Here is a 12,596-nt window from a genome sequence, read left to right on the forward strand (position 1 = left end):
AATCAAATGCATTCTGTTCATTGACCAACTGTCCCTGGAGAACCAAGATAAGTGTTTGCTTAGTGCAGAAAATCCTTTTCCGCCTATTGACTCTCTGGTCATTCTTGAATCGCCCTTTTTTGAGGTCAGAACATATTGTGTTTGTTGAAGGAATCTTAATCATCGCATTTATCTTATTGCTTGTTTGTTGTCTGTTTGTGTTAGTTATGTATACATATAAAAATACCACTTTGTGTGTGTGTGTGTGTGTGTTTGTGTGTTCAGAAAAGCTTTCCTCATGACCGCTTGACTAAATCAAATTTTTCAGTCCAGTAATGGTTGCTCAAGCATGTACTGAAAATGTGTTCTTCAAATGTCCTTTTCATGGTTATTGTGGCTTTTTGCTTCATGGTTGATTAAGAATATTTAATAGAGTTTACTTAAAGGGCTATCTTTATGCGGTTTTGCCTTTTGGTCTTGCACATCCCACCACATGGCAGCTGAGATGTATTTCAGAGCAGAGACAGTATGTTCTGTCAGAGCTCATGCTGCCTGTCAGACTCCTGACTGTAGCGTCTGTGGTGGCGTGTGGGCTTGCTGTGAGTACGACTGACGGAATAATGATGTTCTGAGCTACTAATAAGCATCAGGAAGTGAGACCGTTTAAATGCAGGTACATGATTTCAGTGACTGTTTTTTTTGCTGCCAAAGTAGATGAAAATTGTGCAGTTATCCTTTTTAAGTCCATTTAAATGGTTTCCCCTGCGAGGGCATTTTTGGCAATGCATTTCTCTTATATAATGGCTGTGCATTCATTTTATACAGATTTTTAGTGGGATGGTTCTAGTTTTCTCAAGTGCAGAGTATTATTTTATGTGTTAATTACATAATGTGTGCTGCTTATACTTTTTATGGAGTGTGGTGCCAAGAAACCTCTCTGTTGGTAAATAGGCTTCTAAAGGAAGGTTCAGGAGGAGCGAGTCATTTAATTCTGTCAATCACAAGAAAGTATTTAAATATTTAAAGGGTCGCTCCTGTGACAGTACTTCCTCTATGCATCCACCATCCGCATCTCCACCTTTATTTTATTAATTTCTACTGTATTATGAATTATTGATTAAATTGTTTAGAGCCTGATTTGAGTCTCATTCTTGAGTCCTCCATGATGGACAGTAAACTAAATGTTTACGTGTATCTCACTCAAGGATTGTATGAAATATGAGCTTGTGAAGGACATTTATGACTGGGTAACACGGTAGGCTCTGAAAACTGACCTCAGGTTGTTGACACTGGGTGTAATTCTTTCTAGCTCTTCTTTGCAGTTCCTCTTGATCTCTCACATTCTCTTGAGCAGAAAACTTTTCACAGGCAATCCATATGCAGCAAGTTGCTAAAATTTAGTTTAGAATTTCTTAGTATTATATCCCCATTTTTCCTAACGTCATCAGCACTTGAGCTGCATAAGTTTGTGTAAGACCTGATGATCATGATTTGAGATGTTCCACAGAGCATATTGTGCTTCAGTGGAAGCAAGAACATCTGACCTTTTTAAATTCACGTAACCAATGTGATGCATTTGCTTATTTTATTAGTGAGCTAGAAATAGTTCAGAACCTTTAATAAATCTTATTAATTTTGCATCATAACATTTTAGCATGTTTTAAATTGTTTTAATCCTAAAACAAAAATGTTCAGGTTAAATTTAGGTTTGAATTACATATTACTGTATACAGCATACATGACCATGCACAAGATTGGAGTCAGTAGTTTTTTTATTTTTTTTATTTTATACTTATGCTGTATATACATTTACATTTCTTCATTTAGCTGACGCTTTTATCCAAAGCGACTTACAATTGCTATATATGTCAGAGGTTGCACGCCTCTGGAGCAACTAGGGGTTAAGTGTCTTGCTCAGGGACACATTGGTGTCTCACAGTGGATTCGAACCCGGGTCTACGAACCCGGGTCTACGAATTCGAACCCAGTCTTTGTATATATCATACAAAGACTGTCAGGGTTATGTCACTTCGGTCTAGTTTATTCATGGTTTTGTGACGGAGCCCTGACACTCCCTTCTTGTCTTGTTTTCTGGTGAGCGCGCGGCTTCGAGTGTGCTTGAGCTGCGCAATCTCTTGTCTGCGTGCTCTGTTTCATGTTGGGGTGTGGTGTTCAGATCCCGGCACTCCTGTCTTGTTCAGACTCTGTTCTGGTTTCGTGTCGGGGTTCAGACACTCACGCTCCAGGTTTGTTCTTGCTGGGGAGCGTGCGATTTCGAGTTCGCTCGTGCGCTCCTCTGTGTGTGTGTTTTGTTCGGCACGCGGTTCGGTTTCGGCCGCATGCTTTTTCTCGTTTTGTTTTGCTCCGTGTTGCACGCAGCTGGTGTTTTTTCACTGGCTGCATGCTTTCATGTTTGTTTTTTGTGAACGCGGCTTATGAGTCTTCTCATTAGCTGCGTGTTCGTGTCCTGTTTTGCACATGGCTAGTGATTTGTTTTGCTGGCCATGTGCTTGTGTTTTTATTTTGTTTGGTCTTTTATTTTGTTTGGTCTTGTTTAGTTCTATGTGCCATGTGCTCTCGTCAATTGTCTTGACCCCACCCACCTTGTTTCCTGATTATTGGTTAATTTGCCCCACCTGTTACCTCATTACCCTCCTCATTTGCTCCCCTTATAATCTCCTTGTGTTTGCAGTCCTGTGCCGGTTCGTTGTCGACTTTACCCTTGTGAAGTGAAGTCCTGTCCTGTCCTGTCCTGTCTTGCCCTGTCTTGCCCTGCCTTGCCTTGCCTTGTCCTGCCTTGCCAGTGTGTTTTCCCCTATGGGGTAGTTTTTGTTTGTTTATTTTATTTTATAATTAATAAAGCCCTATTTTCCTCCAGCAATTGAGTCCTCGCTCTATCCCTTCACCCACACCTGACAAAGACACATTACATTGTTCAAAAGTGACAGTAAAAGCATTTATAATGTTACAAACATTTTCCATTGAACTTTCTGTTAATCAAAAAAAAAGAAGATATTAAGCAGTTTTCAACATTGATAATAATATAAATAAGAACTGTTTCTTGAGCATTCTTGAGCATTAAATCAGCATATTTGAATCATTTTGAAAGAATCTTGTGACACTAAAGACTGCAGAAATGGCTGCTGAAATATCAAAATTTTCAAAATTCAAAATTACTGAAACGTTTTTGACATAAATGAAAAATATACAAAATATCTAACTGATCCAAACTTTTGAACTATATTGTGTATTGTATTGTAAAAACAGTCAATCGACATTTCTGTTTCATACTGTTATACTAGCTCATTTTATGCACATAAATAGCATTTACTTTGATGTAAGTTCCGATGACTCAAACCTTCCTGTGACATTCATTTTCATTTACAACCATTATCATATTCAAATGAACATAATTACTGTGTGGTATGATTCCTGCCTCTCTCTGTTGACTTTCATTTACCGCTGGTGAGAGCAGCAGGGTTTTAGAGCATATCTGCATGGACCCGTTTAGACAAACTACAGTGACTCAGCACTTATTGACTGTGTGGCGGCCATTTAGTGGCTGACAACAGAGTATTAGATGTCCACTCAGGATCTCGAACATGTTTTATTAACCTTACTCATTCTCTGCCCTTCTTTTCCTTGTCTTTCAGCCATCATTAACCCCAAAGCACCCAAAGAAACCAAAAGCTTCAATTTTGATTACTCCTACTGGTCACATACCTCGGTAAGTCTGTAACATGATAGAAGTAATACTCTTAAATGGTTAAAGATCATACAGTATATATTTGTCTATATTGATCCACAGCCAGAAGATATCAACTATGCCTCCCAGCAGCAGGTGTTCAGAGACATTGGAGAGGAAATGTTACTTCATGCCTTCGAGGGCTACAACGTCTGTATTTTTGCATACGGCCAGACTGGGGCCGGTAAATCTTATACCATGATGGGCAAACAGGAAAAGGACCAGCAGGGGATCATTCCACTGGTAAAATAGAAGCATAAATAAGCAAATATGAAGAATAAACATTTCTAAATATCAATTTAAGTACTTATAAACCAATTTTCAGCTGCTAAATTGCCCTTTTTGTGTATCTAAAGCACATATTGCCTCTCCTGTCATATTGGCATTGCTGTATAAACAGGAAAATGATAATGTATTCAGAAGCAGTGTGAACAAGATCAATTCAAACAAAATTGAATGACAAGTCAAACATTAAGATGGTACACACAGTAAGAAAATAAGTATTCGCTTACTAATCTCTCTTTATTGTGTCTATCTATTTCCTCTTCTCCCTTCAATACTAAACATTAGCTGTGTGAAGACCTTTTTACCAAGATTAATGGCAACAATGCTGATAACAACATGTCCTATTCTGTGGAGGTAAGACTTTTTTGTTTTTTTAAATATAGTTCCTTTATATATCGGGTGTGTTTGATGCTCCCTGTTATCACAGCTAACGATAAAATACCTATAGTAAAAAAAATCATTAACATTTTTTAATGTAAATGTTGTATATAATTTTTAGTTTTAATCCTCAAGTAGATTGTTTTTTTTTTGCCTTTAACAGTCTATTATTTTCATAATTTCAGGTCAGTTATATGGAGATTTACTGTGAAAGGGTACGAGATCTTCTGAACCCAAAAAACAAAGGAAATCTGCGTGTGCGAGAGCACCCATTACTGGGCCCGTATGTAGAGGATCTGTCCAAACTCGCCGTCACATCATATAATGACATTCAAGACCTGATGGACTCAGGGAATAAGGCTAGGTATTCTATTGTAATGGAGTGTTCATGCCATGTCTGTATTGCTGTAATTATGATTTTTCAACAAGGAAAAACTATTCATGTACATTACTGTACAAAAATTTGGGTCAGAAAGATTTTTTTAAAAGACATTAGTATTTTATAAATCCAAGACACATTCAACTAATTAAAAGTGACAGTATAGACATTAACATTTTTTGATTGTTTTTAAATAGCACAGTTATTTTTTAACTTTCTATTCATCAAAGAATCCTGTAAAAATGTATCACAATTTCCACAAAAATTTGAAGAACATATAGAGGTGAATTAATGTAGTCATTACATTATTTGCTGTCTTCTAAAACAAAGCCATACATGGAGTTTTGGGGATTTTGAGCGTTGTCATAGAAACAAATCATTTTTGAGTCTGAGGACATGATCAGCACAATCTAGAATCTCAAAGCTGCTATTTTGTAATTACAGAAATTCTGGCACAATATGAAAGCAATCTATTCTATTCTGGCTTCTAGAAATAACCAATAATAGCCTTTTGCTGCACAGACCAGTGGTCCTGGTAACATTTGTTTTTTCAAGGTCTTCATGGCCACATTGAGAGGAAAACAAATATTTACTTATTGTTCAGGCTTATCATCATGGAAACAAATGGAACATTTAATTCCATGAGGCATTATATTAGTGCATTCCTCCTGTTTCCTCAGCTTAGCATCAGTCAACAGTTCTCTAATCTAAAGGTGTTGAGCTGCACCACTGCCTATACACTATACTTTCCTCCTACGCTATACATTTAGCCTGTTATGTACTGTAAGTTCATGTTTGACAAAACATACAGGAGCTCATTAATGGAATAAATATTTAGGAGGTTTTTTAATTTTAGCTGCATTTGATGAATGTGAAGACACCAAGATCAAAAATAAAATAACAATATTATTGTATTTAAAATAAATCTTTTCTATTGTAATATATTTTAAAAAGTAATTTGAGAAATTGAATTTTCAATAGCTGCCAGTATCACGATTCATATTAGAAATCATTCTAATATTCTGATTTGCTGCCCATTTCTGAACATCAAGTAACAAAGTAACATTTCTTATTATCAATGGCTTCTACTTAATATTTTTGTGGAGTTTTCAGCATTATTTGAAGAATATAGAATTTATTAAATTTATTTAAAATACCAATGTAACAATGTAAACATCTTTACTATCACTTTTGATAAATTTAATACATTTTTACTGAAAGTAGGCTATTAATTTCCTAAGAAAAAAAAACATACTGCCTTCAAACGTTTGAATAGTACTGTATGTCAAGTCAAGTCTGCTTTATTGTCAATTCTTCCACATGTACAGCACATACATACAGAGAATTGAAATTGCGTTACCCTTAGACCCTTGGTGTAAACAGTTAACATTAAACACATTCAAATACAGATAATACAGTTTAAACATATGTACATACAACTCTATAGCTATACAAGTAAGGACATAGTAGAAAAAAAATAAAGAAATAGATAAAGTGGCATAAGGCGCATTAAAGATTGGATTAAAGATTGGATCTAAATACATCAGGGAAACATTTTGTTGGTTATTAAATTTCAGTTCAAGATCAGATGAATCACAGAGGCAGAAGTTAGTGAAAATGCTATGATATTATGATTTAAAGAGACTTGAGAGAAAAATCTAAAAACACAGCACTTCCTCACATGGTAAGCAGTCAATATTAATGAAGTTTCTGAATGGTGAAATTCTGTTATCCAGGACAGTAGCGGCCACTAACATGAATGAAACCAGCAGCCGTTCACACGCTGTCTTCAACATCATCTTCACCCAGAAGCGTCATGACTCGGAAACAGACAACACTTCAGAAAAGGTATGTGCTGCTGTTGCATATTACAGACCCTGTCAGTCACAAAAAACAGCTCCGTTTAGAGCCTAAAGTTAGGCCACTTGTCTCTCACCCTTACACAGGGCTGTATTGGATGACTTTTGACATTGAGAGTTTTTTTTATGTGTAATGTGAAAGGTGATAAGGGCCTGTCCATTTCTCAACATGTTCATTATTGACCTGTCCTGAACTTCTCTGGCAGGTCAGCAAAATCAGTCTGGTGGATTTAGCCGGCAGTGAAAGAGCAGATTCCACTGGAGCCAAAGGCACACGGCTCAAGGTGACTAATATATATATACTGTATATATTCACTTCCTATCCCCATTTGTCTATTGTCCTTTCATGCCCTCTATTTATCTCCTTTAGAATCTCTGTGGTCGTCCACATCATTGTATCCCCTCTGTTTCTTTTGTCTTTTCTATATGTTCTAATTCTCTCTACATACTTCCTGTACTTCCTGCTATTAGTGCACAGAGCGCGTACTGGCATTTTGACAGTACCCCACTTCATTCTATCATCAATAGTTTTTTGAGTTTGGAATTGTAATTCAATTTTCTACTTACTCTTTCTATCCCAGGAAGGAGCAAACATCAATAAATCACTTACTACCCTGGGAAAAGTAATTTCAGCTCTGGCTGAGGTGGTAAGTATTTTGTTTTGCTCTGAGCCTTGAGGATGTTTGATGATTTATTGTTTTCTGCATAAAAAGTATCAATTTAATGATCTGCAATCGCTTATTTTCGCAGGATTCTGGCTCAAACAAGGTATAACAACATGAAACAACATTATCTATCTATCTATCTATCTATCTATCTATCTATCTATCTATCTATCTATCTATCTATCTATCTATCTATCTATCTATCTATCTATCTATCTATCTATCTATCTATCTATCTATCTATCTATCTGCTCTTTATTCGCAACTTTTCATTTTTAATTGATATATTTTTATTATTAATTTTTTTATTATTAATTTACTAGTTATCAAAGAATCCAAGAAAAAATGTATCACATTTTTCACAAAAATAAATAAATACAAAATTCTTGTATTTACAATTGCAATTATAATATTTTACTGTATTTTAGATCAAATAAATGTAGCCTTGTTGAACATAAGCGAGTTATTTAAAAAAAAAAGCTGACCCCAAATGTTTGAACTATAATATAATATAATATATACAATATATATATAATATAATTTTTTTATTATTATTTGTTTCTCACAGAACAAAAAGAAGAAGAAAGTAGAGAATTTTATTCCTTACAGGGATTCTGTACTGACCTGGCTACTGAGAGAGAACCTTGGTATGTATCACGGTGTTCTGTCACATGAAACGGGATTTTAATGTAGTCTCTCTCTTGAAGCACTTGACCTTTGACCTTTGCAGGTGGGAACTCTCGCACCGCAATGGTGGCGGCTCTCAGTCCTGCTGACATCAACTATGATGAAACCCTCAGCACTCTCAGGTATTCTGCCTCAGTAAAACACCAGTTGTAACATTTTTTCTCTCTGTCTGAGGTTGGTAATGAGCTAGTTAATGAGCTGAGGGGTACAGCAGTTTATTACATAATGAGAATGTTCCTATTCCTTCTCCACACACCTGCCTCCCACTTGAAACGCCCTTCAAAGATGCTGGTGTGCAGTAATACTGCTGAGCAGAGTAATTGGGCACCTATCTCTGTGTGTGTGTGTGTGTCTGTCTAAAATCTTATTTTTTCATTATACTATGTGTATATATCTACTACAATAGCCATAAGAAAGCAGTATTATAAAAGCATATTTTTTTTTACATATATTACCATTTGTTTTTTCTTCTTTACCATATTAAATCCACTTTGTGTGTGATTCAGGTATGCAGACAGGGCTAAGCAGATCCGTTGTAATGCTGTGATCAATGAAGATCCTAATAACCGTCTGGTGCGTGAGCTGAAAGAAGAGGTGTCCCGCCTAAAGGACCTCCTCTGTGCCCAGGGCCTGGGTGACATCATCGAGAGTAAGAGCGTTTGCTTTTTATCTGCTCTGCCTTTATTTAAGTATTTCATCAGACAGTTTGTAACCACTTTTGTTTTAGTAGACATGCATTAGTACGTATGTTTTATTGCTCTGTTCCAAATCCTAGTAAGCTGCCTAGAGAGAAGTAGGCAACTAAACTAGGCTGCCTTCTAAGCTCATTTTGGCCGTATTTTAAGAAAACATGTTGGTGTGCCTATGGAGGTGAAACAATGTGAAAAAATGTATCCAAAATGGTGGATGAAAAATAGAAAAGTTGATTAAATATATGTTAGTTACAGTTAATTCAGTACTAAAAGTATCAATGAAAGGAATTCAGTGTTACAATTGTTTATTTTACCTAATATTTGTGGATGTTATGTATTGTATTTGTAGAGTATCAAACTATTAGCTTAGCAACATGCTAACATCAAACTCAAACATCAGTTTGAATCAGTTTGTGCACCGCATGAACTTGCTGTCAACATAAAGTATTCAAAATTGGTCTCTTTTGATATTCCATTACAGTCAATGCTGCCTTATAAGGCAGCTGCCTATGTACAGTAAGGTTGGCAAGGTTTTGGAACAGAGCTCTTATGTCTCTATTAGAGATGGAATAGAGCTGCATATATAATCATTGATGGTTAAAATTTTATAAATTGTATTGTTAATTACCACATACACATGCACATTAAAATGTACGCTCTTTAAACAACTCATTGATTCACTGGGTCCTCAACTCTTCCCTGTGCACTCCTAACTCTATTTCTCTATTTCTTCTAATCACTCGTTTCTTTTCTCATCCTATCGTCTCTCGATGGTGATCCCAGCGGGGAAATGCCTTCGAACAGACGATCTGGAGTCCAGCCCTCTGGGTTTGGTACTATTCAGTGTCAAGTGACTTTCAAAAGTCTAAATTAGACTCAGAATTTCGTCTTAGCTCTTAGCCTTTTTGTGTCAAACAGTTCGTCTCACTTTCCTCTCTGTCGTTCTCTTGTTTTCTGTTCAGCTTTTTTTATAGCTTCTCTTACTCTTGTTTCTTCTTTTTCATTCTCTCTCAGCGTTTCGGGGGCCAGTTGAAGATTTTGCTGGTTTGAAATGTGTGTTTCTTGGGCTATATCTCACTCTCTCTTCTATGCTTTTGCAGTTTTTATGGATAAAGCAGATCTCTGCAGCCTCAGGGTCCATTCAAGGGTTTGAGAGAAAATTCATACTCTCTCAGTCATACAAAAATCACATCAGAGCCATGTTCATGTCATATCCCATGAAAGCCATAAATGTTTGTCTGTTAAATATATTAACCAGCTTTTATAATTGTCACATAACATTTATAGCATTATATATTCACCATTATAGAAATAATATACTAAATTATATAACAACATTGCTATATTTGCTATTTATGTAGTATCTTATATTTGTATTATTATTAATAATGTGGATATTAGGAAAGTTACATTTGCAATGGACAAACATGACAGTCTTCTAATAATCTAAATGATTATTACCAAAATGCCATTTTTGGAGGTGGTATTTTGGTGATATATTGTGGTTATTTGGTTGTTGCTTTTCTAACCCTGGTTGCTAGTGTGGTTTCTGAGCTGAAAGCTGCTTTATCTAGTCTGGTGCTGCAGGGCTGTTTGTTTCCTGTCTCTTTTTACCCTCTCTCTTTGTTATGTTTCTCTTTTGGCTTGCAATGCAGAGCAGGACATTTTTTTTGTCACACTTACTGTATGAACTAATTGACTTCACTCATACACTTATCTGTCATATTAGTTATTATGAATTATTAATTATTTTTAATTAGTTAGATAAGTAAGTATCAAACAAAGTAGCATCTGCATGTGCAAAGTGCTACTTTTCTTTATAATACATAGTGCTAAATTTTGTAATATAATGCAAGACAATAATTCTTTATAGGTTTGACTTGTGTCTGAATACTTCTGGGACACAGTATGCAAAAATCAGCCTGTTCAGTTTAATATGCACTACAGTTGTTCAAGACATGGGAGAAAAACTTATATCTGCTATTTCGCAGTGGGAGGGGTTTATAGCAGATGTGTGTTTGAGTGACAGCTCGTGTTCTCTGAAGCTTTATGCAGTGGCTGCCTGTTGCTAGCTGCAGCTTTATTAACAGCTAAACATCAAAACTAATGCTTCTTAATATCCTACATAACACAACTCACATTTAAAGCTTCAATTCCACTAAACATGTAATTGAAAAACCTGGAATTGTTACATCAAGGAACCATTTCTTCCCAATCTAATCCATAAAAATGACTTTTGTTGGAGTATGTAATTTGTCATAACTTGATTTAGTCCGGTTAAATAATTTCAATTTACAGTTAATTTAGACGTTACCACATTAAGTGCTTTTTTCGGTTAGTTGATAAAAATAAAACTTTATGAAATGGACTTGATATAACATTTCTTTCCTCAGGGCTTTGGTAGTAGGTGATGATGAAATACAATCATGCCCAGTTTTTCCAAAACGGGATAATTATTTTCAGATTGGCAACAAGTATTTACATGTGTAACAGAAGGTAGATGCTATTTACAGCAAATAAAAAAATTAAATAAAATAAAGAAAAAAAATACAATCTTGTTTGCACCAGTGTTATTTATATTACGTAATTTATTCATATTTTGAATAAGTTGTTGTTATAGTGTCAATTTTAATTTTAGTTTCAGTAATTTTAATTTATTTTTAGTTTTTTGAACCAGTTATTCAATTTTTGAGGTTATTCACTCTGGTACTTAATCCTTAAACAACATTTCCAATTGTCATTTACATTTAAGTTTTACATCTAACATTTTCATTTACTTCAGCCGTATTTTACAGTAATCACCGAACATGATTTTTAATATTTTAGTACATTTGGTTAGTTATTTTAATTTTTTTAATATTTAGTTATTTCTTTTTAGTCTTTGTTTTACAATGACAACATTGAGTACAAATAGTGATATAGATTCTATTCAGACAAAGAATGAACAGAAATGATATTCTATTTATACTATAGGTAAAATGTCTGGGTAATATTGTGTGAAGTTAGTGTAAATAACCTTTGCTAAAACAAGATTGGTTATTTGCACTGTAAGATATGTCACTGGCCAGTGGTGAAAAACATTTTTAGTTCATCTTTGATCACATTTTCTGTATGTGTGACGCAGACATTGTTCAAAAACAGATTGATGGTGTAGAGAGGCGAAAAAAGCTTAGTTAATCTTAAGCCTTGCATGCACTGGCACAGAGGACTGCCTTAAGCAGAAAATATTAGCAGAAGTGCCTTTCTTCAATGTACATTATGTAACCCTCTCATATCAGCTGCTATATGCATAGAATCCTTAGTCTCCATCTTTTGTGTTTAGTCATCTGTCACCAGGGGCCACGTCTTCTCACGTTTTACCCAAGATACTTGCCTTGTAGCTCTCTTAGGAGTGTAGTAGCACCGAGTAAGCGCTCTGTTGCCATAGCAGCACTGTCAGAGCTGAGAGATGTTATTGTGCAAGAGTTATAGAGAAATTACAAAGCCAAACTCTCTGTAGAATATACATTTATTTAGCTATTATATCCCTAGTTGCATTTCATATGGTATTAGCGTAACTGTTCAACTAGAGATATGTGATATTTAGTGGTTGGATAGGTGGATATTATATGAAATGCTGGCACAGTAAGAAACGTGGGAGGATGTTTCCTGTGTGAGAGCCGTGAATGTTGTTTTGTAACTCAGATGTAGGCTGTAAGTTATTTCATTGTAAATGGATTTCACGAGAGCATAATGGAGCTGGTAATGGAGGTTTTACTGTGGTCAGCGATGACGATCGCGCTGGTTAGAGAGGACGGGAATGAGGGTCACTGGCTTTTAGCAGAAATATGAGCTCATTGCTAATGTACTACAGTCAACATTTGCTTATATAAAGTGTATGTTAATTAATATGAGACATGAGCCAATGCTAGATAGGGTTAAAGATAT

General features: G+C 35.4%; 1 protein-coding gene across 1 annotated transcript in view; it reads left to right on the plus strand.

The window, feature by feature from the left end:
• Positions 1–12,596, plus strand: part of LOC306845402 (kinesin-like protein KIF1A) — a 102,789-nt gene that overhangs the window by 51,692 nt on the left and 38,501 nt on the right. The window contains exons 8-18 of the mRNA XM_079378179.1: positions 3,633–3,706; positions 3,788–3,967; positions 4,295–4,363; positions 4,573–4,751; positions 6,503–6,614; positions 6,832–6,909; positions 7,207–7,272; positions 7,376–7,393; positions 7,859–7,937; positions 8,021–8,099; positions 8,484–8,626. Of these exons, the coding sequence (XP_079234305.1) occupies positions 3,633–3,706; positions 3,788–3,967; positions 4,295–4,363; positions 4,573–4,751; positions 6,503–6,614; positions 6,832–6,909; positions 7,207–7,272; positions 7,376–7,393; positions 7,859–7,937; positions 8,021–8,099; positions 8,484–8,626 (1,077 nt within the window). The remainder of the gene's footprint in view (positions 1–3,632; positions 3,707–3,787; positions 3,968–4,294; positions 4,364–4,572; positions 4,752–6,502; positions 6,615–6,831; positions 6,910–7,206; positions 7,273–7,375; positions 7,394–7,858; positions 7,938–8,020; positions 8,100–8,483; positions 8,627–12,596) is intronic.

The sequence above is a fragment of the Barbus barbus genome (assembly GCF_936440315.1).
Source record: "Barbus barbus genome assembly, chromosome: 25".
Taxonomy (NCBI): Eukaryota; Metazoa; Chordata; class Actinopteri; order Cypriniformes; family Cyprinidae; genus Barbus; species Barbus barbus.